The 27,513-nt window shown below is 44.5% G+C and overlaps 1 protein-coding gene across 2 annotated transcripts in view; it reads right to left on the bottom strand.

Moving 5' to 3' along the window:
• LOC115131926 (collagen alpha-1(II) chain-like) overlaps positions 1-23,847 on the bottom strand; it is a 29,547-nt gene extending 5,700 nt beyond the window's left edge. The window contains exons 1-44 of one of the 2 annotated variants that reach the window (XM_029664024.2): positions 23,544-23,847; positions 16,732-16,938; positions 14,814-14,833; positions 14,262-14,294; positions 13,345-13,377; positions 13,191-13,244; positions 12,489-12,590; positions 11,916-11,993; positions 11,093-11,137; positions 10,781-10,834; positions 10,095-10,148; positions 9,446-9,499; positions 9,114-9,167; positions 8,870-8,923; positions 8,689-8,733; positions 8,515-8,568; positions 8,012-8,056; positions 7,698-7,751; positions 7,176-7,274; positions 7,018-7,062; positions 6,769-6,867; positions 6,544-6,597; positions 6,314-6,421; positions 6,131-6,184; positions 5,742-5,840; positions 5,533-5,586; positions 5,331-5,429; positions 5,114-5,167; positions 4,856-4,909; positions 4,533-4,586; positions 4,359-4,412; positions 4,085-4,129; positions 3,828-3,926; positions 3,546-3,653; positions 3,388-3,441; positions 3,182-3,235; positions 3,027-3,080; positions 2,494-2,547; positions 2,278-2,385; positions 2,030-2,083; positions 1,868-1,921; positions 1,586-1,747; positions 850-957; positions 19-126 (exon numbers count right to left, since the gene is read on the bottom strand). In XM_029664024.2, the coding sequence (XP_029519884.2) occupies positions 19-126; positions 850-957; positions 1,586-1,747; positions 1,868-1,921; positions 2,030-2,083; positions 2,278-2,385; positions 2,494-2,547; positions 3,027-3,080; positions 3,182-3,235; positions 3,388-3,441; positions 3,546-3,653; positions 3,828-3,926; positions 4,085-4,129; positions 4,359-4,412; positions 4,533-4,586; positions 4,856-4,909; positions 5,114-5,167; positions 5,331-5,429; positions 5,533-5,586; positions 5,742-5,840; positions 6,131-6,184; positions 6,314-6,421; positions 6,544-6,597; positions 6,769-6,867; positions 7,018-7,062; positions 7,176-7,274; positions 7,698-7,751; positions 8,012-8,056; positions 8,515-8,568; positions 8,689-8,733; positions 8,870-8,923; positions 9,114-9,167; positions 9,446-9,499; positions 10,095-10,148; positions 10,781-10,834; positions 11,093-11,137; positions 11,916-11,993; positions 12,489-12,590; positions 13,191-13,244; positions 13,345-13,377; positions 14,262-14,294; positions 14,814-14,833; positions 16,732-16,938; positions 23,544-23,637 (3,123 nt within the window). In that variant the 5' untranslated portion in view covers positions 23,638-23,847. The remainder of the gene's footprint in view (positions 1-18; positions 127-849; positions 958-1,585; positions 1,748-1,867; positions 1,922-2,029; positions 2,084-2,277; positions 2,386-2,493; positions 2,548-3,026; positions 3,081-3,181; positions 3,236-3,387; positions 3,442-3,545; positions 3,654-3,827; positions 3,927-4,084; positions 4,130-4,358; positions 4,413-4,532; positions 4,587-4,855; positions 4,910-5,113; positions 5,168-5,330; positions 5,430-5,532; positions 5,587-5,741; positions 5,841-6,130; positions 6,185-6,313; positions 6,422-6,543; positions 6,598-6,768; positions 6,868-7,017; positions 7,063-7,175; positions 7,275-7,697; positions 7,752-8,011; positions 8,057-8,514; positions 8,569-8,688; positions 8,734-8,869; positions 8,924-9,113; positions 9,168-9,445; positions 9,500-10,094; positions 10,149-10,780; positions 10,835-11,092; positions 11,138-11,915; positions 11,994-12,488; positions 12,591-13,190; positions 13,245-13,344; positions 13,378-14,261; positions 14,295-14,813; positions 14,834-16,731; positions 16,939-23,543) is intronic. The other variant, XM_029664025.2, reaches the window with a different exon arrangement.
• Positions 23,848-27,513: the final 3,666 nt, after the last annotated feature.

The following is a 27,513-nucleotide window of genomic DNA, read 5'->3' as shown; positions in this document are numbered from 1 at the left end:
TTGTGTTTTAGTTTTGACCTCTCTTCCGGGCTCTCCTGCAGGTCCAGACAGTCCAGGGGGTCCCACAGGGCCAGGCGGTCCACGGTCACCACCAGCACCAGAAGCTCCCTGCTTACCGGGCTCTCCCTGGGACACACAGAACATGGACATCAGACTCACCATCAAGGAGTGAAGTGTCAGATGTCACCACAGTCCAATTATATCTGATGTCAATAACTGCAACGATGTAACATGCGACTGACTAGTCAATGGACTCATGGACTTCAATATTGATCTGCAATGGTAAGTAGGACATCAACAACTGTCTAAAAGCCCCTAGCTGGTAAGAAAAGCATCAAAACCCTCAATATGACGTAGTATGATGGGCACTTAGTTCTGAATGCATCTCAGTTACAGCCAATTGGTCACTGAGTGATCGACTTCTTTGTGACCGTTTTAAGGAGAAAGAAGTCTGGGTATAGATCTGTCATATTGAATGTATGTGGATATCAGGACTCCATGATATTACACAGGCAATCACTCCAGGCATCCCATATATGATTTTAGGGGACATATTGTTGTTTAGTTACCACTCAATGGTGCATGAGTAGTGGGAGTTATATGAGCCTGGACTTAAAAGGTTGTCAGGCCAATTGTCATTCATATTTTCTATCACTATATGTGGGTATGTCAGCTTATAGAGAGACCTTAACTTACAACTGGACCAGTAAGGGCAATGGTCCTCTAACACTGACCTGGCTTTCAAAGGTCACCTCTCTTCCTGATTCAGAAAATACTGTGACAATTTTTTACTCACTAATCATAGTAACTACCACACTTGAATTAGGCTATCAGGGGTGAGGTACTCACAGACGGTCCAGGAAGACCAGGGAAGCCCCTCTCTCCACGCTGCCCAGGCAGACCAACAATACCACGAGACCCAGCCAGACCATGGGGACCTGAAGGACCATCAGGGCCCTAGAAATGGAGGAGACAATTAGGTCAAAGTTCACTACATTGACTTTACAACCCCAGCTCATCGAGTTCATAACTCCAGTTCCAGAAAAATCAGGCACATTTGAAATGAAGTGGTTGACTATCAAGGTGGGTGAGTTGGTGTTACCAGGCCGACAAGGTACATCCATGAAGCTTAAAGTAAAAAGTAACTGTTCAGTGAAAATCTCACTTTTTAAACGTTTATATTCGGTTAACTCCTACCCAGATAATGTTGCTGACTCGTATTTGGGGCCAAAGCTTAAATTGGAGAAAAGACACTTCCAAAACACCACCTCAAACTTGTATCGTAAACAGACCATTTAAAAAAATGCTTGCTATTTCCTCGTAGAGAATGCCTCATTGGATGAGCTGGCCAATCAGCGGTCTACTTTTTATGACCGGTATACGCCCACACCATTCCAAGACCAGCTGCTTTTTAACATACTTAATTCAAAATGTTTGGAAGGAAAGTATTTCACTCATTGTAATTCATTAAAGGTCAGATTTCCTAGAAATCTGGAAACACTGGACAGTAACTTTAAGAGGCTGGGTGGCATTACCTCCGTGAGATATCATTTAGCCAATGTAAGAGTGGATGGGGAAGACTCACAGGGGGGCCGTCTTCTCCAGCATCTCCCTTCTCGCCAGGGGCTCCAGCAACTCCACGCAGCCCGGCATCTCCCTGTCTTCCTGGGGTGCCAGCGTCACCGCGAACTCCCTTAGGACCATCTTTACCAGCAGGGCCAGCGGGGCCAGCAGCACCAGGGTTACCCTGAGAGAGGGAACAGAGAGATGCAGCATTTTTTTCAATCACACACATATACACAGGTAATCTGAATGAAAAGGTGCATTTCTGTTGTCTATGGAAGAGTTGTGAGGATGTGATACTCACGTTGGGACCGGGAGATCCAACTCTTCCAGCAGCACCAGGGAAGCCAGTAGCACCCTACCAACAAGAAAGGGACAAGACAATATTTCAATAACAGAACATACCATGTGATATTTTCACTTACTATTGGGTAATAATCTCTTATCATTGGAACTGTTGACTTACAGCGCCACCCTGGGCACCGCGGCCTCCTTTAGATCCAGAAACACCAGTGGGACCCTGGAACAAAAAGCAACAATAAACACAATTAGACAAAGAAACAAGAACAATGAAACAAGAAGTGCATCAATTGTGTTCTCAAATACTCTCCATTTCTTTTTTCTCCGAATGGTAATGTCTTGGGTCATAAGATATCTGTCTCAGGGACATACAGGTTTTTTGGTATCTCAAAGTGCATTTCGATGAGTACCTACCACAGGTCCAGGGGCCCCAGAGGGTCCCTGAGGTCCAGGGGCACCACCATCTCCCTTCTGTCCAGCCTCGCCAAACTCTCCCTTGGCTCCAGGCTGACCATCTGAACCCTGGAGTTTGGTGGATGGAAGATACAGGTCAATAAAGATCCAACATTTGATATGGATGAATGTGAATGTTTTCCTTGAAACGTATGCGACTGCTGTGGTTCTACTCACAGGAGGCCCAGCGAAGCCAGCAGGCCCAGGAGGACCACCCTCACCACGGTCACCCTACAGGAAGAGAGAGACGGACTCGAGACACAGGCACCACAGAGAAAGGTTTTCTAACTGCACATGTATGGGGCCCTGTCCGTCATGCTGCAGGTGCGGTGGTTGAAAGTGGAGGAGGCTGTACTCATCGGAGATCAAACCTTTTGGAATGGAATATATTCTGAGGGACTAAGTGTACTTTGATTTAGTGTACTTGGAACTTCCTTTATTAACTGTTGCCGGGCTACTTGGGAAGCGAGTGGTCTTGGAATCAAACTGAACAATATGTGGCCATCAAAATATCTGTTGACTTTGAGTGATCTTATATTTTGATCTGTCGAGCTCTGCTTCTTCTCTAGTTTCTTCCTGCTCTCTGTACTGGAGGGGAGTGAGTTTGCGCGAAGGTACATTTCGAACTTGAGCACGTCGACAACGTGGCTGATTCAAAACAAGTCTAAAAACGGACGATATGACACTGGAGGCGGAAAGACCCAACTTACAGGAGCGCCACGGGCACCAGCCGCACCAGTTGGGCCAGAAGGTCCACCCTCACCCTGAGAGGGAAGGAGAGAGAAGAGTGAGAAACCATATGTCAAATGAATATTACACCGTACATATAATAACAGGTGTGTTTGATCAGTATGGTAATTCATACCTTCACGCCGTTGGGACCAGCTGGGCCAGGAGGACCAATGGGACCAGACAAGCCCTGAGTGGGAGGAGAGAATAAAGATGGAAAGGAGAGAGATGGAGTTATTATCAACCTCACTTGGTCATTGGATCATTGTATTTCCATTGGGACTTTGGATCAGAGTTGCCACAGAAGAGTGTGGCTATTTTCTCTGCTTCCGCGGTACTCACTCTGGAACCATCCTTTCCAGGAGCGCCCTCAGGTCCTTTCTCGCCGTTGTCACCCTGCAAAACACAGAAAACCATGACATGTATCATGATATAACCTTGCAGTCCGCCGTCAAATTTTCTACAACAATGATTCAATATTTTTGACAGTTGTTACTCACTCTGTCACCTTTGGCTCCAAGGATACCACCAGCTCCTCTCTCTCCTGGCATACCCTGCAGGCCGGGGGGTCCCTGAGATCCAGCACCACCAGTTGGCCCAATGGCTCCCTGTCAGAGAGGAGGAACGTGGAGTTAGAAGATGGCTGATCACACTGTTTCTGATGTTTCTCTCCTCAGTAGTGGTACTGTGATTGCCCGACTATAGGAGCTCAGGACTCCGTCTCCAATAGCAACGGAAACTCTTCTTGAAGACGAGGTTGGCTGAGGGGAGGGGCTCCTCACCTTTGGTCCATCGGTTCCGGGAGTTCCAGGAAGTCCACGAGGTCCCTGCAGACCCTGAGATCCTGCACCGCCCCTCTCACCAGGGAAACCACGCTCGCCCTATCAGGGAACAGAGAGACAGGAAGTGAGAGGCAGAAACAGGAAGGACTACAGACATAAAGGTTTGATAAGTAGATGGTGGTGGTTAACTACATGATTGTGACAGTAAGTGAGGAAAAATAATCTATATCAGATTTATTGTAGAAATGAAAACTCACTCTGGGTCCCGTAACGCCTGCAGCACCAGCCTCTCCAGGAACACCCTACAGAGAGAGGAGAGAGACATTATAGCTGCATACTTTTACAGTGGATAAATGATACCTTGAGAATACAGCATGTTCTTGTGTTTGCTAGAATTACACAATCAGGATACAGGCCTGAGGCGTGTGATGACAAATGTGACGTGAGTAGCAGGGTTAGATGTTCCTAATGTGTTCAATCAATCAATAAGGGACCTGAACAGGTCGACCTGGTGTGACCGTGGACACTCACCGCATCACCAGGCTTGCCTCCCTCTCCCGGGGGGCCAGCAGGTCCAGGCAGACCCTGCACAACAACAACAGGACAATCAGTGACTTCCTATGACGTCATCAAAAATAGACATCAAGTTGTTCGGAATAGAATCATTCCTGTTCTAGCCATTCCAGAAAAGTAAGGCAAACTCACCTGGAAGCCAGATGGCCCAGCAGCTCCCTGCTCTCCTCTCTCTCCAGCAGGTCCCTAAGAGGAGAGCCATCAAAAGTGATCAACACAGGTTAGACAGCGACAGCACCCTGTGGTGCTGTGTGGAAAGTCTGGGAATTCCATTGCATCCTCAAGTGCTCAAAGGGAGACGCTAGCTTTTTTTTACAAATACTATGGCTACACGTATTCTGTTATAGGTGCATCGCGGAAAGAGATTCTGTTACTACGAGGTGCAGTTTTCACTCCTCAAGAACCGTCTGCTGTATATTGTCTTTCACAACATCGGTCAGAGGTTGAACACTTACAGCAGGGCCATTAGGTCCGGCAGCGCCAGTCTCACCATCTTTACCAGACAGACCCTGTTCAGAGAGAGAGAGAGGAACATGAATCAGTTCATCGTGAACCACCGCTGCAAAGGGATGGCGATCGATATCCGGTTCCTGCACCGTGTCACATTCCTTGAAATGTTGTGGGGCTGAAAAGAACAAAAAATTGCACAGAACTCAACTTTGCTAAGACCCAAAGGGTTACAGGAAGTTCATCTGAAACGCTGATCAACTTACTATCAGACCTTGACGACCCACGAGACCCTTCTCTCCTGCCTTGCCAGGCACACCCTGTTGGAGAAAAAAGGGGCTTAATGGGGACGTTTCCATACACTTCCTGTACTGTATGTGTCTGCACTGTCAGATACTCTGTGTCTGGAGCTGGAGGAAAATCGACTGGCAATTTCTTCCCTCTGGGTATCACAACTTTACTGGAAACCCCTGTGACACTTACATTGGCTCCCTTTGGTCCGGGGAATCCCATCACACCAGGCTGGCCGCGTGCTCCCTGAGGACCAGGTGGGCCGGGGCGACCGTCCTCACCAGCAGCACCCTACAGTACCACACACGGAGGAGAGAAGGTTTAATTGTATGGCAAAATGTTTGGTAAGAGTGGAATACTAGGTGGTGCTAGCCGGTTAACGAGGCATACTTACACCAGGGCCAACTTTGCCTTGAGGACCAGCATCTCCGGGGCGACCAGTGAGACCCTGTGAGCATCACACACAAAGACAGTGTCAACATTATACATGTAGATGGAAACCGATTTAAAGCCACGATGAGCCCCAGCTCGTATCGATGGCTGTTTTGGCTGGTTATGGTGGTGGTGGTGGTGGTGGAGACCAGAGGTACTACTACTACTCACTCTGGCTCCGGGAAGACCAGGCTCTCCTGCGCGGCCGGGGTCACCAGTGCCTCCCTTAGGCCCACCCACGCCGGGAACACCACGGTCACCAGGGGCTCCCTGAGGAGGAAGAGGGGAGACAAAGAGAGAGATTAGTATTGTTTTGCTTTCGTCACTCACGTTTAAACAACATTGTTGATGAACTATGACTAGCTAATTGTATTAATCATAGCTGGTATTGGACAATTTATTTGTATTTGTTTTTTACTCATGGGTCTACATGGCCGTCTTCTTACAGTTAAGGACTCATTTAGTAGAACTAGTTGTTATGGTGATTTTGCTCCTGTCCATTCCTGTTTATCAGGTGAGATAAAAGTGTCAACGTGTCAAATCAGCATTGTAAGACCCACCTTAACACCAGCAAGACCGTCCTGACCCGGGAAACCACGGTTACCGGGAGCTCCCTAGAAACAAGGACAGAGAGGACATTTCCGTGATGAGGAATAGGATGTGGGAACAACTGATATGACCCAATGACACAGGACAAAAACAGAGCAAACTGCTGCGAGGTCTGTGATGGTTCGGATCCTTACTCTCTCGCCAGGAGGTCCAAGTGGTCCAGCAGAACCCGGCTCTCCTCTTGCTCCTCGTTTGCCCTCCTCGCCAGCGGGGCCAGGGCCGCCTTGGGGACCAATAGGGCCCTACAGGGGGTGAGCAAGAAGATGCCGGATTAATCCCAAACATACTTCCAAGTCCAACTCAATTGAGTGAAAATATCCATGTGTGGTTATGATATTATATGACCCATCAAAACAGAACTCACAAGCTCTCCCTTTGGTCCAGCCTCTCCTTTGAAACCAGGAATACCGGGGTCTCCCTGTAACAAACGCAGGGGCAAAGTCGTCATTCTAGAAATCACTCAGAACAGTTGAAATAGGAATGACTTGACTCACCAGAAACATGGGTTTCCCCCCTAAGTAAAACCAATAAGCACCACCAACATAATATTAGGGTGTCCAGGTTTTGGGGGGAACATGGGGGGACCTACCGACTGGCCCTTGGGCCCAAGAGGTCCTGTTGCTCCCTGAGGTCCGGGGGGGCCACGGGGTCCTGGGAAACCAGGTGCACCAGCAATACCAGAAGCACCCTACAGAGGGTGACAGAGAGAACACAACTGAGCGTTACTGACTGAGTAGTAGACCGATAATGGTGACCAAGGGCACTGTTTATTTCATGCTGAGTATATAAAGAGTGTAGAGGGTACTTTCTAAACCATATAGTGTAAGAGTATACTTACAGCAGATCCTTTAGCTCCGGGGATACCATCAGTACCAGGGTTGCCCTAAAGGAAGAGAGTGAAGAGACGAAAACAATGCATCAGTTTAATTATGAGAGATAATCAGTACGAGATGATGCACTTCGGACTGTATCACACAGAGCCTGGGTGTTACGTACAGAGGCGCCAGCGGGACCGGGAGATCCGGGTGTGCCAGCCTCTCCGCGGGGTCCCTGTGCGCCCTCAGCTCCACGGGCACCAGTGGGGCCAGCTTCTCCCTGTAGGATGGAAGCAATTCAGAGGACCATTAGGACTGCCGTTGCTTCTCCGTTGCTTCTAACTGTTCTTCCAACTGCCCTCGGCGACAAAGTCAAATGGTGTGGTGATTAGAGCTCATTGTCTCCCTGTGATAGACCGGCATACAGTCACGGTTCAATGTGACTCTTCCGAGTCCTTGACGTCGAGTGACTGTGAGAATCTTGCCTCGTTGCAGCTTATCACTATGGATCACCTCGTCAGAGTTTATTACCCGTGGTCTAGGGAAATGAAGTGTCTGACCGCCGCGATTGGTGGGAATTGAACAGACCCATCCTTTATCGCACCAATAGGCTTCGATTTGGTTCATGGCTGGCAGGATGCACGGCAGAAAGAAATGAAGAATATCAAAAATTGTACATACTGTAATTGTAAATAGTACAAACCTTGGAGCCAGGGGATCCAGGGAAACCAGGTGCTCCAGCAGGTCCAACAGGCCCCTGTAGGAATCCCAGTTCAAAGGTCAGAGTTCACAAACTCACTAATTCCTGGTTTTGTTATTATCGCACAAATACAACATGGACTGGGAGAAACAGACAAAGCGGTCCAAATCCATTTGAAATTCTTTTGAAAATATGCACAGATCGTGATGCAATTAGGTGTATTATTGATTTCTGCATTACGGTTATCTTGTACGACAATGATAAAAGCTAGATGTCTTTGAAACAGTGAGGAACCAATATGAGGAGCTCATACGTACAGGAGGACCAGCAGGGCCAGGCAAGCCATCATTACCACGGGCACCCTGAGGAGAGAGCAGACACGGGGAGACATTATGATGGTGTCTAGGTACTGTGAGGTGTTTATGGATGAACACGTTCACACCGTTGGGTCTCAATATTCCGTCTCCAAAGGCCTAAGGTCGGCTTCACGAGACTACCATTAGGCAGGCTTTTCAGAATTGCCATTTTGACTGTAATTGATTTTGCTACACAGCCAGATTGAGAAGGTCTTTTTTGTGTGGCAACATTAACCAAAGAGAAAGTCCCAAACTCTAGGCTGGGATTGTCTGGTAGGCAAGTGTACAGACTATGATTGGGTCTGGTGAGGATTGATTGGGATTGGGGACATGAATGGTCGAAGCTATAAGGCATATCATCTAGGGCTACACCTTAGCTTTGGTGCATTGCTAGCTTGTATTGTTCAGGAGTGTAATAGTTTAATCAGAGAGTGTCAAAGGTAAAGGTCTGCGTTGTTACTCACAGCAGAGCCAGAAGCTCCGGGACGGCCTCTCTCGCCAGGCAGACCACGTGGTCCCTACAGGAGACAAGTGATGAACACTCAGCTTGGTAACATTCAGGTAAAAGTTAACAGTTGGCGAATAAAAGCATTATGCTCATACTATTCAGGTGCTGCACAGGTGTAACGCTCTCTTACCATTGGTCCGGGGGCGCCGTTCTCTCCGGGAGCGCCACCCTCGCCCTATAGAGAGGAGACAGTCAGTCAGTTAGCCAATCGGACGGCTTCTCAGACAGTCCGTCAGATAGACAGGCAAATACACACAGAAATAGACAACTCAAAAGATTGGATGAGTAGAAGACCGAGGCAGGAGTCTTACCTTGGCTCCAGCAGCACCACCCTCTCCCTTAGATCCATCGAGACCAGGATGACCCTACACACACGGACGGACAGACAGCAGTGAGCCACTTCATCAGGACTTATTAGTCCTACATCAGCCCCATTAGACTGATTTAATGAACACTAATGAGCTAATCTGTTGCGTTGCTAATCATGCTGGGACGTGTAACATCATAATATCCATGCGGATGGAGTTGTGATTGTTAAAATAATGAAGCACCCACTCTGTGTCCTTTGATTCCGGGAAGACCAGGAGTTCCGGGGAATCCACGAGCTCCCTGAAAGAAAGAGATAAATGAGGAAATTGGATACTAAAGGATTCTGTGTGGGGTTCATCTGTAAACGGAACTCCTACCTTAAGATATTGAACATTGAATTGATCAGTATATAGTAAGACGTAAACAAAGGCAATTGATGATAAACCAATTTAAAAAACTTAAGTCTGTAGTTCATAAGAGAATTGTTATCCATGGCATTGTGCTCTGATGTTGTGGACATAGATTTCTGTTTTTTTTCTTCTCATTTTTCTACTATAGTCTAATCTTTCAGTGTTTACCTGAGGTCCTGCAGGTCCACGTTCACCAGCCTTTCCAGGTTTGCCAGCATCACCCTAGCAATAAAGAAAGATATGATTCAAATCAGGAGTTTATCAACTGAATAGTAAATGTCTTAACATTTTACATTTAAGATTCTAATTAGTTTACTTCAGCGAGAGAAGGCAAATGCCCTCTGGGGTGGGGTGGGGGGGGATGAGTGTGTGGGTGGGTGGGGGGGGAGTTCAGTGTGGGAATGTAAATGGCTAGGAGTTTAGGATTTTCTAAAGGGACATTTAATGAAACAATTGTATTATAAGTTAGAAATGGTAGGTCAGTGCTTTGTGGACTGCTTCGCTGGTACTGTGTCAAAGACGATCATGCTTGTGTTTTTGTAAACAATGGGGGAAGAAACAAGGTCCGCCTTCCATGATGGAACGAGGGGCACTGGAGTCTGGCCTGACGAAGTCAATAAGATAATGATAGTTTGGGCAGGTGGCAAGAGCTTTGTTGAGGAAATTGAAGTAACAAAGCGGTGTTCAGAGCTCTACATCTGATAGAGCTCGCGCTCTACTCGAGCACGGCTTTGACAACCGAGCTCAGGCCTGAGCCGCGGATCTGGTCCAAGCCTGGCATGGTTCTGGTTCGGTTGCTGAAGAAGGCAATACTTACATCACTTCCTGGTTTGCCAGAAGGTCCAGGGGGTCCTTGGGGTCCCAGTGCACCCTGTCATGAGGGCAAAGAGCTTGTTGTCATTGATGTGTAGGCCCAATTGCTGTGACTTAGAACAGACTAGTGCAAGAAGCTACCTTCCCACAGTAAACTAAATGGAAATCACTTCATGATTTCAGGGCCTTTCACCTAGTCTTTAAATTCTCACTGCCAACTCTAATGAATATGTTATGTCACAGGCAGTCATGTTAAAAAGGTACCCTGTCTATTCCTGCCTATTTATATCTGACATTCACAGCATGTAGAGGAAGGGGGCATTTTCCTGTTGCTTGTGGTTTGATTTTAATGACGGGTAATGATGTTGGTGATTTTCACTTGAGCTCTGAGGGGGACGGAGCTCCATGTGATCCGCACATGGATAGACATTCCTACCACTTCTAGGGGTCAGGGGTTAGAGGTCGAACTGGGTTGAGTGGATTTACGAGACACTTTCACAGTAAACACTAATTTCTCCATATTTCATGTGGTTAGTACGCAATCATACAGCCCTCAGTCGAATACGGCTCCCGAGAGAGCTGGTACTAGAATGCTCTGGCGCTGCTGCCAAGCTCTACGTATTATATTTCTATATTGGCGTTGTGGCACAGAGATGTATGGTGCACCCTGGGATCGTTCTGGATACTCACAGCAGGGCCTGGCTCTCCAGTCTCTCCGGGGTTACCTTGGAAACCTTGTGGGCCCTGGAATTGATTAGAAGGGACATCAAGTCAAAGACATCCTAATAGTCTGCATATTTCTATAGGCGTAGGGTGTCCACATTAGGGACCAACATAGTATATTAGGATACAGGTAGACCATAAATGTTTATCCATCCGATACAGAAGGTCAAAGGGTCAAGCACTAATCTACAGCACTGTCCACATTCTCCTTCTGTTGTGGTTATTACTAGGGCTTAGAGAGGTGTCCAGCCCACAGTTATGAAGGTGGTGTATACTTACAGGGCCTCCAGAAGGGCCAGGTGGACCACGGGGACCCATGGGGCCCTACAGAGGAAGAGGGAGAGAGATAATGAGAGGAAATGCATAATATTGATAGCAATTCATAGCTCAAAGACTATTGGGGGTATTTGCTATTTAGTCATGTCTTCTAGGGAGAGAAAGAACACTTAAAATGGTCAGATGTCCCATTGTAATTCAAATGACATGGCCCGTGGGTCTTCCGATGTTGTGCAATAATTTAGTTACGGTTGCGGTGTAATAAAGGTTTGAGGCCATGGTTTTCTGGTCGTATGAGAAACAATAAAGGAAAACCAATAAATACAGTGTATTTCAATGAGTCGTCGGGTAGAATAATAGACTGTAGGTTGACTCTTATTTGGGAATTGGGGGAGGGGTCATATGCTTCCAAATGCTGCAGGGCGTGTCCATAGATACGTCAATTCATCGACCATAGGTAATATAAATAGCATATGTTTCATGATCATTTCTATGTCTTTGTTACTGACTGCCATTATAATATAGCTCATATTCCATACCAACAGGACAGCATTAGCTATCGATTTGGTATGCCAGCACAATCTATACTACAGTATGTTCCATTCAGTGGTTCATTTCCATGACAAGATGCAGTCTGACGTCAGTACTGTCGTCAAGTGTGTAACACAGCATGCCACTACCGACCGACATTTACCACATACCATATAGCTCTTTAGTTTACCACTATGATTTTATTTGTTTCAATCATTCATTTGAGTCTTTTTAAACCCCCTCTGGATTCTGTGAAGTTCATGTGACGGGACAGTAACATCTCTTGTCCTCTAACCATAGGTCCTTGCATCACTCCCATCTGTGCGCCTCCGGCTTTCTCATCGAATCCACCAGCCATCTGAGCCGCGAAGTTCTGCAGAAACACAACACGGGTCAAGAGACATTGTTCGTGAGTCGACGGTATCCACAGTAGATGCTACAGTGGTGACCTCACCAGGGCTCCGAGGAAACAAAAACTCTGGTGGCACGTTTACAGTTGTCAGAAGGGATTACATTGGTGATATTGACTGTGGCACAGTAGCTTACCAATGTGTCGTCCATTCTTCTCTCTCTATTCTCTCTCTATTCTACTAACTAACACATAGATGAGCAAATAGGCGTATGGCTTAGTCTCTTTCACACACATGTGTGTGCGTGCACACACACACACACACACACACACACACACACACACACACACACACACACACACACACATCTGACAGTGAGAATATGGCGATACTGTACTGCTAGTCCATCAACAGGGAGTGCTTCTCTGCAGCACAACGACATAAACAGAGATTATGTGTGGTGGTGACATACTCTCTCATCTACTCTCCTGTCCTCTCCTCTGTTTTCTACCACTTACCCCGCCAAGACCTGGGGGTCCGTTGGGTCCGGGAGGGCCAGGGGTTCCGGGGTTCCCGGGGGTTCCAGGCTCGCCATCCCTGCCTCTGGGGCCAACATTTCCCTAGGGAAAAGGCGAGAGGGACAAGCACATTCAACAACGGGTTCAATACACAAACCTGTTCAGTCTTATCAGCTTTCATTGGGAAAAGTGAGTGATCGATATTGTTGCATGGCTTTGATGGTGTTGTCTGCCTTAGGGGACTATGTTACTGAATGTAATTCTGTTCGCAATCAATCAATCAATCGATCGATCAACCAATCCATTAATCAATCAACCAACCAACCAATCAACAAATCAGTCCATCACCCAAACAATCAACCAATTAACCAATCAATCAACTGTAATGCATTTGCTGCATAACTAGCCTGGCCAGTGGTTGAAGAACTGCAGAGGACGTATTGAGGTGCTTTGCGGAGTATGCCACTGTTTCGTTACAATCCTATTGTACTATTTATAGATTGGAATATATTGGATTTTCCACAATAAGGTAGCGTATACTGTAAATCTCACTATCCTGGATCTAAATGCAAAGTCTCACACATGATAAACTAGGCAGCAATTGAAGATGTTGAATGGTTAGCCCTTATTTCAGTCCATACCACAGACAGATTTCTAAGCATAACCTACCTGCACCAAGGTGACTGGGATTTACTGTCTTACCTTATCACCCTTAGCGCCAGCTTCTCCACGTGGTCCCTGCTCGCCCGAGGGGCCCTGCACAAACAAACATGTTAGGATGAGCAAGATGCGTGACAAACAGAGCACATTATTCACAAAACAAAAATAGCAAGTAAATATTTGAGAATATGTTTACCATAGGGCCTGCTGGTCCATTCGGTCCGACAACCTGGACAACAGAACAGAAAGAGAGCTTGTTCAGTTCTCAATACTTAGTGGGATGAAAGTAGTCTTTTCAAAGCCCTGATGTCTTTGATAAGGTTTCGGGTTGCACTGCTTTGAATTGCTAAGATGCTGGGAATAGCAGGAAGTCCATTGACAATTTACTTTGGCTGAAAAAAACATCTTCCGCTTGTCAGGGTTTGTTCATTTCCCAAGAAGCCTTGCATACCAATGAATAAAAAAGTTACTAAATGGATGTAAGACGATTGGTTTCGGTCCATTATGTCCTAGGAATGTCGGCTTCCTTCCATGTTTTCACAACAAAACAAAAAAAAATCTGTCTAAAACCACCAGGTTCAAAGCATGGTAGCTAATCACTTATCATTCGGAGGCCTTGGCTCTCTTGGAATCATATGATTCCCCAAAAGAAGAAGAACACAAATAGCCAAATTAGTAGTCCGTTACACTCCAGAGAGTCAACCCCGATAATGGCTACAAACTGACTTGGATAGCTATGCTGCATGTATGTGACTTAGGTGAGGCTATTATAAAAACGTTTTAAAGTGTCATCATTAGAAGTAGACATGCCATAGCCTCTTCTTGACTAATGCTTGGCAATGGCATGCATAGGTACCTAAAAAGGAGCGTCAGGGCCTTCGTTGACCAAAAATCCCCATGTCACTCTGATTCGAACGGACAAACAAGTCTTCTGATCTCTTTCTGAGTGAGCGTGAGCTGTAGTGCATGCCTTTGCATACAGCAGCTCATCACTGACTGTACGCTTGAATAAGGCGGAGAAGAGATAAGGACATGAGATAATAAACCCCCTGTGTCCCCTGAATACTAGCGCAATTATTTGACTATACAGTAAATCTGAGTGTGCATACTTACATCTGCAATCTCGCCTGGTTCCCCTTTCTGGCCCTAATAGGAAAAAAATGAAAGTCAGTGGTCTTAATGAAAGTCTCTGGTCCCAATGAAGACTCTATCAGTATAAAGACACATAATATTCACATCATGTAAGTTGGAAGTATTTTGGAGCCTGAGTGTGTGGATGGTTATACACAGTGTTTAGATGATGGTGTCGGCGATATTTATTTATTTTACCTTTATTTAACCAGGCAAGTCAGTTAAGAACAAATTCTTATTTTCAATGACGGCCTGGGAACAGCAGGTTAACTGCCTGTTCAGGGGCAGAACGACAGATTCGTACCTTGTCAGCTCGGGGGTTTGAACTTGCAACCTTTCGGTTACTAGTCCAACGCTCTAACCACTAGGCTACCCTGCCGCCCCAGGGATGTGAGAAGTAGTCTGATAAGCATTGTCTAAATGACACATTGGTTTGTCCAACAGAAAATATGATTGTATTTTGCCAAGTTATTGTTATTCGTTCATAACAGCTTTCAGGGTGGCATATCATATCATCGTTTCCCATGGTCTCACCTTAGCACCAATCACCGCCTCTGAGGTTGCATTTGAGGTGGATGAGGAAGAGAGAGAGAGAAAACAACATTAAAAAGGGTGAACTTGAGACTGCTGATATCTGTGTGGGGGCCAAACCTCCAGAGTTTGAACCCTCCAGATTAAAAGGAAAACCTGTGGAAACCAATGGAAACCAAAGACCAAACTCCAAGGCCCTGGCAACCCATCCTGAGTGGGTTTGAGGGTTAGCTGTAGATCCATGTTGAGGGGATGGGGCCAGAAGCAAAGCAAAGCGTGGGGGTGGGACAGATGTTTGGATCAAATCGTCTGTGCGTGAAAAAACATTTGTCAATATAGCATATTTTGGAGCGAACAACACACTTCATTGTATAAATGGCTTTAGCGAGGAGCATATCATGCTACGAAATGGCACATTTCGTGGTTATTATGATAGACTGATGATTTTTTTAATTTTTAATTTTATTTTACCTTTATTTTACTAGGCAAGTCAGTTAAGAACAAATTCTTATTTTCAATGACGGCCTAGGAACAGTGGGTTAACTGCCTGTTCAGGGGCAGAACGACAGATTTGTACCTTGTCAGCTCGGGGATTCGAACTTGCAACCTTTCGGTTACTAGTCCAACGCTCTAACCACTTCTCAAAAGTTAAAGTTTACTATACTTGACAGAATAAAACATGACACATGAAAACGTTTTTTTTCGTTTTCAAAGACACATTTTTTCAAAATGCTCGAAAATATTATGTCTCAGAATATATACGCTTTGTTCAATCATAAAACATGAACAATGATTCAAATGTGAGAGCAGCTTTGGTTTATTTGTGTTGTTCGGAAAGCAAGTATGAGTATTCTATGTTCAAAGTGCATATACTGTATCTTTGAATATTGATAGTAATAGCACATTGGCACTCTATATTATCATGTGTTTGCCTCTCTTCTCTTTGCATATGTTATCTGCTGTGTGTTGAGCCTGGGAGTACTACTCTAGCTGCTATCTAGAACCTATACGGGTTCTTCAGCTGTTGTAGAACCATTTTTGGTACTAGGTAGAACACGTTTGGTTCCAGGTAGAACCCTTCCCACAAGAGGGTTCTACATGGAACCCAAAAGGGTTCTACCTGGAACCAAAAAAGGGTTATCCTATGGGGACAGCCCGAATAAGTCTTTTTTCTAAGAGTGTAGGTTGGGTCAAGTCTGGTGAAGTGAAGGACAGTCATGACTCCCACATGCGTATGTCCCTGGGAATAGGATCATATCCAGACGCGATGGGAGTAACGTGGGACCGGTGTTGAAAAAGAAGGCAAAGCAGTCAAAAATGTTCACGCTTAGACACTAGTGATGGAGGAAATGAGACTTCAAGAACCCCAAAAGTGGGTGGGACTATCATGTCTTGTCAATCATTTGTCTTATTTCACCCCAATAGGATCGCTTTGATGTGGTGGGAAAAAAAGCTTCCATTGGACAAAAAAAAGAACACAGTGATTGGCAGCTCAGGATAGCTTCTTAGTCACCCGCCACTAGTTAAAGCAAACATAGAAGTGTCTTGTTTTCAAGATTGACCCTGGTTGTTTTAAGTGGAAACCAGATGCCACAACTGTAGGATTAAACTCCTCATGAAGTGAACATCCATAGAGGGAGATTATCCAGAGGATGTTGCAGGTCTGGTCGCCAACCCAAAACAAGCAGGGAAAAAGGTAACACTTTTGAATAGGGAACATCACACCTAGCTACTTATAAATCCCTTTAATACCAATTTATGACTCCTGTCCAGACTCATGTCTGCACACCAAAGTCCTGAACATAAGAACATAAGATACTGAGGACATCTTAACTACCATTTAGTTCCCCATTCAAAAGTTGTGGCATGTTAAAAGGGCACAGTAATTTATTCATGATTGTGTGAATAAATCAATTACAACCAGTTGGGGCGCTGGCGTCCGCAGGGCAGATGGGGCAGCACTCTCTAGGTTGGATGATGGGGTTGGCACACTCTCTGAACTCCTCGCAGATGATCTCATCACACAGCACTGACCCGCTGTCACACACACAGATACGACACGGCTCTGGCTTCCACACATCCTTATCGTTATAGCGTTGGGCATCCTGGATGCAGCTGCCTGCCTGCTCTGTGACCACCGGCAGGAGGTGGTACAGAGGCCATGGGGCATGCCGGGGGCAGAGACGGGGGTGGAGGGTGGTGGTGGATGTGAGAAGTAGCAGGAGAGGGATAAATAGGGATGGGTGGGTGTCAAAGAGGGTATGACAGTGATCATGGTGTATAGGTGCGGGGGAGGAAGCATGAGGGGGGCACATGTGTAAATGGCAGGGTAGGGTGGAGGGCAAGCAGGAAGGGCATTGAGTGCAAGGTGGGGTGGAGGAGAGTGGTGGGGGTCAGAGTGAGATGGGTGAAGGTAAGTGGAGGCAGGTGGGAGAAGGGGGGAGAGACAAGTTATCAGCTTAGCATGAGGCCTCATTTACACCACATGCACAGCACACAGCATCACAGCACCCACACTCATGACTACACTCACAGCTTGGGACAATCAACAGGTTTCACATATCATTTTTATTTTATTTTATTTAACCTTTATTTATCCAGGTTAGTCTCATTGCAATAAAATCTATTTTTACAGAGAGACCTGGTCCAACCAAGACAGCAGCAGGGGGGGAACAATATTTGAGACAAATGTCAGACATACTGAAGGAACTTACATAGGGCAAACCATAAAAAGTATATCCAGTACCAGTCAAAAGTTTGGACACACCTACTCATTCAAGGGTTTTTCTTCGTTTGTACAACTTTTTACATTGTAGAATAATATTGAAGACATCAACACTATGAAATAACACATATGGAATCATGTATTAAGCAAAAAGGTGTTTAAAAAATCGAAATACATTTTATATTTGAGATTCTTCAAAGTAGCTACCCGTTTCCTTGATGACAGTTTTGCAAACTCTTGGCATCCTCTCAACCAGCTTCATGACATAGTCACCTGGAATGCATTTCAATTAACAGTTGTGCCTTGTTACAAGTTAATTTGAGCCAATCAATTGTGTTGTTACAAGGGTAAGGGTTAACAGATTTGACCCTATTTGGTAAAAGACAAAGTCCATATTATGGCAAGAACAGCTCAAATAAGTAAAGAGAAACGAAAGTCCATCATTACTTTAAGACATGAAGGTCAGTCAATCTGTAAAACATTTCAAGAACTTAGAAAGTTTCTTCAAGTACAGTCGCAAAAAACATCAAGCGTTGTGAGGAAACTGGCTCTCATGAGGACCGCCACAGGAAAGGAAGACCAGAGACCTCTGCTGCAGGGGATAAATTCATTAGAGTACCAGCCTCAGAAATTGCAGCCCAGATAAATGCTTCACAGAGTTCAAGTAACAGACACATCGCAACATCAACTGTTCAAAGGAGAGTGTGTTAATCAGGCCTTCATGGTCGAATTGCTGGAAAGAAACCGCTACTAAAGGACATCTATAATAAGAACAGAATTGCTTGGTTCAAGAAACACGAGCAATGGACATTAGACCGGTGGTAATCTGTCCTTTGGTCTTTGGTTAAATGAGAGATTTTTAGTTCCAACCACCTTGTCTTTGTGTGACGCAAAGTAGGTGAACGGATGTTCTCCACATGTGTGGTTCCCACCGTGAAACATGGAGGAAGAGGTGTGGGGGTGCTTGCTGGTGACACTGTTGGTGATTTATTCAGAATTCAAGGTACACTTTACCAGCATGGCTACCACCGCATTCTGCAGCGATACGCCATACTATCTGGTTTGCGCTTATTGGGACTATCATTTGTTTTCAACAGGATAATGACCCAACACACCTTCAGGCTGTGTAAGGTCTATTTGACCAAGGAGGAGAGTGATGGATTGCTGCAGCAGATGACCTGGCCTCCACAATCACCTGACCATACCCAATTGAGATGGTTTGGGATGAGTTGGTCTGCAGAGTGAAGGAAAAGCAACCAACAAGTGCTCAGCATATGAGGGAACTCCTTCAAGACTGATGGAAAAGCATTCCAGGCGAAGCTGGTTGAGAGAATGCCAAGAGTGTGCAAAGCTGTCATCAAGGCAAAGGGTGGCTACTTTGAAAAATATAAAATATATTTTGAATTGTTTAACACTTTTTTTGGTTACTACATGATTCCATATGTGTTATTTTGTAGTTTTGATGCCTTCATTATTATTGTATAATGTAGAAAATTGTAGAAATAAAGAAAAACCCTTGAATGAGTAGGTGTGTCCAAACTTTTGACTGGTACACCATGTTTTGACGCAGACACAAATATATTTCAATTACAGACATATATATTTAAAAAAGAATCTATCATATGTACAGTTGAAGTTGAAAGTTTACATACACTTAGGTTGGAGTCATTAAAACTCGTTTTTCAACCACTCCACAAATTTCTTGTTAACAAACTATAGTTTTGGCAAGTCGGTTAGGACATCTACTTTGTGCATGACACAAGTAATTTTTCCAAATGTTTACAGACAGATTATTTCAGTTATAATTCACTGTATCACAATTCCAGTGGATCAGAAGTTTATGTACACTAAGTTGACTGTGCCTTTAAACAGCTTGGAAAATTCCAGCAAATTATGTCATGGATTTAGAAGCTTCTGATAGACTAATTGACATAATTTGAGTCAATTGGAGGTGTACCTGTGGATGTATTTCAAGGCCTACCTTCAAACTTAGTGCCTCTTTGCTTGACATCATGGGAAAATCAAAAGAAATCAGTCAAGACCTCAGAAACAAAATTGTAGACCTCCACAAGTCTGATTCATCCTTGGGAGCAATTTCAAAATGCCTGAAGGGACCACGTTCATCTATACAAACAATAGTACGCAAGTATAAACACCATGGGACCACGCAGCCGCCATACCTCTCAGGAAGGAGATGCGTTCTGTCTCCTAGAGATGAATGTACTTTGGTGCGAAAAGTGCAAATTAATCCCAGAACAACAGCAAAGGACCTTGTGAAGATGCTGGAGGAAACCGGTAGAAAAGTATCTATATCCACAGTAAAACGAGTCCTATATCGACATAACCTGAAAGGCCGCTCAGCAAGGAAGAAGCCACTGCTCCAAAACCTCCATAAAAAAGCTAGACTATGGTTTGCAACTGCACATGGGGACAAAGATCATACTTTTTGGAGGAATGTCCTCTGGTCTGATGAAACAAAAATAGAACTGTTTGGCCATAATGACCAACATTATGTTTGGAGGAAAAAGTGGGAGGCTTGCAAGCCGAAGAACACCATCCCAACCGTGATGCACGGGGGTGGCAGCATCATGTTGTGGGAGTGCTTTGCTCCAGGAGGGACTGGTGCACTTCACAAAATAGATGGCATCATGAGGAAAGGGAAATTATGTGTATATATTGAAGCAACATCTCAAGACATCAGTCAGGAAGTTAAAGCTTGGTCGCAAATGGGTCTTCCAAATGGACAATGGCCCCAAGCATGCTTCCAAAGTTGTGGCAAAATGGCTTAAGGACAACAAAGTCAAGGTATTGGAGTGGCCATCACAAAGCCCTGACCTCAATCCTATAGAAAATTTGCAGGCAGAACTGAAAAAGCGTGGAGAGGTCTACAAACCTGACTCAGTTACACCAGCTCTGTAAGGAGGAATGGGCCAAAATTCACCCAACTTATTGTGGGAAGGCTATGCAAAACGTTTGACCCAAGTTAAACAATTTAAAGGAAATGCTATCAAATACTAATTGAGTGTGTGTAAACTTCTGACCCACTGGGAACGTGATGAAAGAAATAAAAGCTGAAATAATGTATTATTTCTACTATTATTCTGACATTTCACATTCTTAAAATAAAGTGGTGATCCTAACTTAAAGCATGGACTTTTTACAAGGATTAAATTTCAGGAATTGTGAAAAACGGAGTTTAAATGTATTTGGCTACGGTGTATGTAAACTTCCGACTTCAACTGTACCACTGCCTCAAGTCCTAATGCCAATCACATTCCTCAATAGCATGTGAATCAACCAAACTTTTAAACTCCTCCTAGATGAGAAGATCCTGGAGAGAATTACAAGACTACAGAGCCGAGTAGCTAAAACACTTTTTGCCTTGATCCGATCTGCTCTTTAAAAGTAAGTAGGAGTGACCTATTCAAAGAAGAACAGAGATGTCCAGAATCACACAAAAGCATGTATTATTAACCACATTAAAGACAGAAGCATATCAGCATAATTCATAATAATGTATGGCATCATTATGTTCATCATATCCAGGTATTATGCCTAATAGACTCATCTCAACACGATGCAACATGGATTGGCAGCATGGCAGACTGGATCTTTCAAGGTACCGGTCTGGGTGGATGCTGATTCTACCTGGGGGCCGCAGTCTCCCAAAATCTAACCACCGGTCTGTCGCTAGGTTTAATCTAGCAGCATACCACCATGCATCCCACTGCAGGTTGGCTTCTAAAGCTAAGCAGGGTTGGTCCTGGTCAGTGTTTGGATGGGAGACCAGATTCTGCTGGAAGTGGTGTTGTAGGGCCAGTAGGAGGCACCCTTTCCTCTGGTCTAATTTTTTTATCCCAATGCTCCTAGGCAGTGATTGGGGACATTGCCCTGTTGTAGGGTGCTGACTTTCCAATGGCATGTTAAATGGGTGTCCTGACTCTCGGTGTCACTGAAGATCCCATGGCACTTATTGTAGGAGTAGGGGCTGTTAACCTTGGTGTCCTGGATAAATTCCCGATCTGGCCTTCATGGCCACCTAATCATCTCCAGTTTACAATTGTCTCATTCATCGCCTCTCTCCTGTAACTATTCCCCAGGTCGTTGCTATAAATGAGAATGCGTTCTCAGTCAACTTACCTGGTATAAAAATTTTAAAAAAGCTCAACAAGCCTCACCCAGGTTTATTTCTCCTGCACTTAAACGGCTAGATTCGTTAACTCCAACGGAAGATAAAGCATCCATTCAGATCACAGTAATCATATGCAGGAGGATGCTGAGGCAGCCGACAGTGAATGTATTTAGCGGTGCCATTTACAGTGCAAATAGTTTTTTTTTTTTTTTTGCGTGGTGGAGTTAGTATGTTTAACCTGTATACCTACTGCGCTCCCTGGTGACCAGTGGACCTGTTATGAATGAGTCCCTCACACTGGGGGACTGTGCCCAATTGACAAGCTGCTGCCCTAAGTAAACAGGGAGTCCTTCTAAAATTCTCCATCTGGATCGCACAGCTGTGTCAGGCGCCAGTTCAAACACATTGGAGAATTGAGAATGGGTAGCTTTCATGCACAGGGTCTAAGGTTGGGTCTACGAGGCTAAATGCAGCTATTTGTTTGTGTTGCATTTATGTGAAAGTGGTTATTAGCACGTACCTGCTACCAAACTATACTATATAACACACGAGGTGGGCGGGTTCGGTTGGTGGCATGTTGTTCCACAACTTTTCTTTGAGTTGTGGCAATATGTATACGGACCCACAATCTCTAATTCTTTACTAAATGCTTAAAACTACTAGCAACAATGGACACGTGGCCCCTGAAATCTGTTCTTTGGAGTACTTCAAGAGAAATTGATGAACCATTTTAGGCTAACAAGCCTATGAATATGAGGATTTGTAAAGCAACACATGATACATTACACATTGCATAGTGTGGTGTAGCCTATCTCTCTAGCGACAGTAGTATCCTGTTCCATAGTTTCTTCATAAAATAAAATATCTTATTGAGCGACCAACTGCCATTCACTTCCTGCTACCCTTTGAGCCTTCTAGTCTGGGGTCAAGCTGTGTCTGACCCTGTCTTTTTAAATTATGAATATAATTAACCTTTTCAAATATTTCAGCCACAGCATGAAACACAAATAATTACACTTTTAATCCCCCTCCTCTAACAAATAGTCACCTTAAACAATTCAGTCATACTTTTGAAATCAGAATGTTTTCTCAGGGAGGAGGGGGGGGTGTAAATGCCAAAGTAAACGTTTTCTAAATTGCCCAATAAGCTCTTGAACTGTCAAAGCATCTCAAGTGAGCCACTGTGTCTCGTCTGTTGTCTCCACCAAATGGTTTGTGTTGTTAAACACTGGCACCACGGCTAGAGAGAGCACACTGACGTGTGCTTGTTCAGAGACAGGAACCACAGTGAGTATCCAGGAGTGAAACAAACGGACACTTGTTCACCTGGTTCTCCATCCCACACAGATGTGCCTTGATAGCCTCACCTATCCTCCCAAAAGAAAGGTCAACTCTTTCATAGGCCCCTTATATCTGCAAACACGTACAATGTAACCAAAATGTAGCAATTAACGATGTCAATATCAAACCAGTATTAGGATGATAATGTTCAATTCAATACCATTATTTACATATTTAAATAGTAATTTCTTAAATTAATATCATGTACAGTATAACAGTCCAGATAATTCACATTTCATCTCTGAATTGTATCTGCAAGAATTCTAATTCATAATTGGGCAATTCCTCCAATGACCGACAGATATGTTTGCATGAGTTTGTGCCCCTCCACCAATGCCAAGTGGTTCACAAAATCATATCCAATTCTCATATCTTGTTTGCTGCAGTTTTACCAACACTTGCCCTATTCATTGTGAAGGTGAGAATTGCGCAGGAACTTCAGATGCCAAGGTAGTGTGCCACAGAAGCGCAGAAAGTAAAATATGAGTTGATAAAATGACATCAAAAGACAATTCAACAGAATGATGTAACTTACGGTCATCCTCTTCCTGGCATCTGACAATGGATATTAAAACAACTTGGGATGCTACAAGTAGCAGAACAGTCCGTGAATCCACAAAGCTGAACATGTCTAAATTTTAGACATGCAGGACTTGGGTGAAGAAAAAGATGGGACGGATCAGACGATGCTCTCTTTTAATGGAGTGTGTTTGTGTGTTCCCAGAGACTACAACCGAATCATGCAGTCAACCTTCCAAAATCGAAGTGGAATCCAACGCGGGGCCCTAGCCGGCACTTTACACCCACCGCGTCAGAGCAAGAACCGCGGTTTTATGTCCACAGTACCTTCTACGGATCTTCGTATATTCCAAAATACTAGACCTCCCCCCGACCCCCAGTCGAGCTTGAAACCCAACCCACATCTCCCTCCCCTCAGCACCAGCAGAATATATTCTCCCAGGGACCTCTTTCTTTCTCCTATTCCTCCCACGCGCTGCGAGGACGAGGTAGCCTACCTATAAATCACACTTCTTGGTTCGCTTTCGACCCCCATTACAATAGCGTGGAGTATAGCCACTCACCACAATTTTGCATTACAATACTTGAAGTAGACCTTTTCCGAATGTTGCGTGGATTTAGGCCTTCACGGAGAGGCCTACATTCATATTCAACTCGTGTTTATTCATACACTTTTTTTTATTGACACTTAAAATAGGCAACTCTCTTATATATGGGCTTATAACAAATGTGTAATGCAGTAATGACCAGATGTCTGAATTACATCATGGCTCTTTTGATGCAATTGTATCGTAAGTCTACCTGGGATCATGTCCATAGACTTGCAGTTCAGATTTAGGACCCAGAACAGAACTTACTCAGGTCAATAGATGAGAGACAGGCTTTTAAGATGGATCAGCTATTGTGCACACAAATATAGGATTACTTTATTGAAGTCCATGGATTCCCCCAAGAGGAAACCGATCCCCTCATTGAGAGTGAATGACACTGTCGACCTGTCCGCCTATACATGTGCCCACACTTGGCAAATGTTGGAGGCCTATATTTAGAAAGTTTCTACATTTCAATATTCTCTCTCTCTCTCTCTCTCTCTCTCTCTCTCTCTCTCTCTCTCTCTTACTCTCTATGTCTCTCTCTCTCTCTCTCTCTCTCTCTCTCTCTCTCTGTCTCTCTCTCTCTTACTCGCTCTCGCTCTCTCTTTCAATTAAATTCAAAGGGCTTTATTGGCAGGAATTGTTAATAAACTTGGTGTTCATCTGCTCACAGGCCTCCAACTAACCTACATGTAAAAAAATAACTACAAAATAAAATAAGGCTAATCCACTTAGCTAACAATGGGAGTTGAGGGTGTATGAAGTGGACCATGGTGTGAACTACTGTAGGGAGCACTGAGGGCATGGGAAACGGCCAGCCTGTCTCTGAGGATTAACTCATTCTAAACCTGTCTGACTCTACAGAGATTCTTAGATTATGGCTTTATGGGTGTCTAATTATTGCGGGACCTGAGGCTACCCCTGGGTGTGTAGAGCACTCCAGTTGATGACAGTGTTATGTCATGGTCACGTTGCATACTTAGGGTCAGTCAGAGTTTCGGCAAGAGGCCTGTCTGTTTGAGCAAAGACCAGTTGACATGAGGCTGTGAGAACCAGTTAAAAGAAGATGTCTGCCATGACTGTTTGCAATGGATATTAAGGGGCTGGAAACTGAAGGCGTGTTGTATGCATTTCCATTAACTTTCCTGCATATGCAGTAATAGTGTTGGCTTGATTAAATGTAACTGTGAACAGAAATACACACCAACTGTAATTACTCAGCAAGCAGCACCGCACTGTCTATTCTAAACCAACAATGTATTCCTTCAAATTACAGTACATGCAGTACATATAGTACATACAAATTCCACCAGTACATGGAGCTTGTTGCTATTGCTAATGTTATACTAGTTCACCTGTCACAACAGTTCAGATGCCCAACAGTCCCCTCCAGGCAAACAACATGGGCTCTCTTCATTGTGAAGCTCAGAAATAGTGAACCAGGGGATGAAATGCCTCTATGATCTTTATCGTGTATCTTTCTGAGGCATATAGGGCCAGGTGAGAGGGTCTGAAAGCGGGTCTTTGTTGAGTGGAGAGGCACAATCACACCGGGGTCATAACCTTTTCGAGAGACCTGTCATATAGGGAAGAAAGCGTCTGAACCCTCCATCACACCCCTGATCACTTTCTACAGATACAGTAACAACTGATCCAGGGACAGTTTTAATATTTGGTGCATATTGGTTAAGGTTAGGGAGAGCTAATCCTAAATCAGTTAATTTGGAAGAACACAGGAAGCATCTTGACCAATGCAGTCCTCATATCTGTTCCTAAAGCAACTAGCGAGCTCTGAATGTCTGTCTTAAATGACCATCATGCCTGTCCTAGCTAAACCAATATTATGTTCTATTAAGACAATATCACACTCTCATTAACACCCTCTCCAATTTACAAAGTGAAGCCAGGTTATTTTTTTAGGCAAGTCAGTTAAGAACAAATGATTATTTTCAATGATGGCCTAGGAACAGTGGGATAACTGCCTTGTTCAGGGGCAGAATGACAGATTTTTACCTTGTCAGCTCAGGGATTCGATCTTGCAACCTTTCAGTTACTTTAAGAACAAATTATTATTTTCAATGATGGCCTAGGAACAGTGGGATAACTGCCTTGTTCAGGGGCAGAATGACAGATTTTTACCTTGTCAGCTCAGGGATTCGATCTTGCAACCTTTCAGTTACTAGTCCAACGCCCTAACCACTATGCTACCTGCCGCCCCAGAAAATGGGAGATTGATAGATCATAGGACCAACAGTAGGTACATACACTAAGTGTACAAAACATTAAGAACAGCTGCTCTTTCAATGCCACAGACTGCCCAGGTGAACCCAGGTGGAAGCTATGATCCCTTATTGATGTCACTTGTTAAATCCACTTCAATCAGTGTAGATGAAGGAGAGGAGACAGGTTAAAGAAGGATTTTTAAGCCTTTTAACAATTGAGACATGGATTGTGTATGTGTGCCATTCAGATCGTGAATGATCAAGACAAAATATTTAAGTGCCTTTGAACGTGGGTATGATAGTACGTGCCAGGCGCAACAATTTGTGTCAAGAACTGCAACGTTGCTGGGTTTTTCACGCTCAGCAGTTTCCTGTGTGTGTCAAGAATGGTCCATCACCCAAAGGACATCCAGCCAACTTGACACAACTGTGGGAAGCATTGGAGTCGACATGGATCAGCGTCCCCGTTGAATGCTTTCGACACCTTGTAGAGTCCATGCCCTGACGAATCGAGGCTGTTCTGAGGACAAAAGGGGTTGAGGGGGTGCAACTCAATATTAGGAAGGTGTTTGGTGTACTCATTGTAGAACTGGAATACACTGGTAACTGACAAAATAAAGGAAATAGCAACATAAAGTGACTAAATAGGGTGCAGGAGTCTGGAACTCTGTCAGAGTAACGTGACATCCTTCTTCCCACGAGAAATTCCATAATTTGGTGTTTTGTTGATGGTGGTGGAAAACACTGTCTCGGGTGTCACTCTAGAAACTCCCAGAAGTGTTCAATCGGGTTGAGATCTGGTGACTGAGACGGCCGTGGCATACGGTTTACACTGTTTTCATGCTCATCAAACCATTCGGTGACCGCTCTGTGATGCCCTGTGATGGCGGCATTGTCATCCTATTGGGACATAGCCATGGTTGCCAAAATAATGGCCTGCCCAGCATTTGTATACATGACGATAAGCACGATGGGATGTTAATAGCCTAATTAACTCAGGAACCGCAACTGTGTGGAAGCACCTACTTTCAATGTATTGTGTATCCCTCATTTACTTATGTGTCTCCATTATTCAGCCAGTTACCTGTACATGGAACTGCAATCTGAAAGCATCACTCAAATGCATGACTACTAGACGGCCATCTTGGGGGGACTTATTTGGAATGTTCTG

This window comes from Oncorhynchus nerka, linkage group LG7 (genome assembly GCF_034236695.1).
Source record: "Oncorhynchus nerka isolate Pitt River linkage group LG7, Oner_Uvic_2.0, whole genome shotgun sequence".
Taxonomy (NCBI): Eukaryota; Metazoa; Chordata; class Actinopteri; order Salmoniformes; family Salmonidae; genus Oncorhynchus; species Oncorhynchus nerka.
This window is presented reverse-complemented; position numbering and strand designations above follow the sequence as displayed.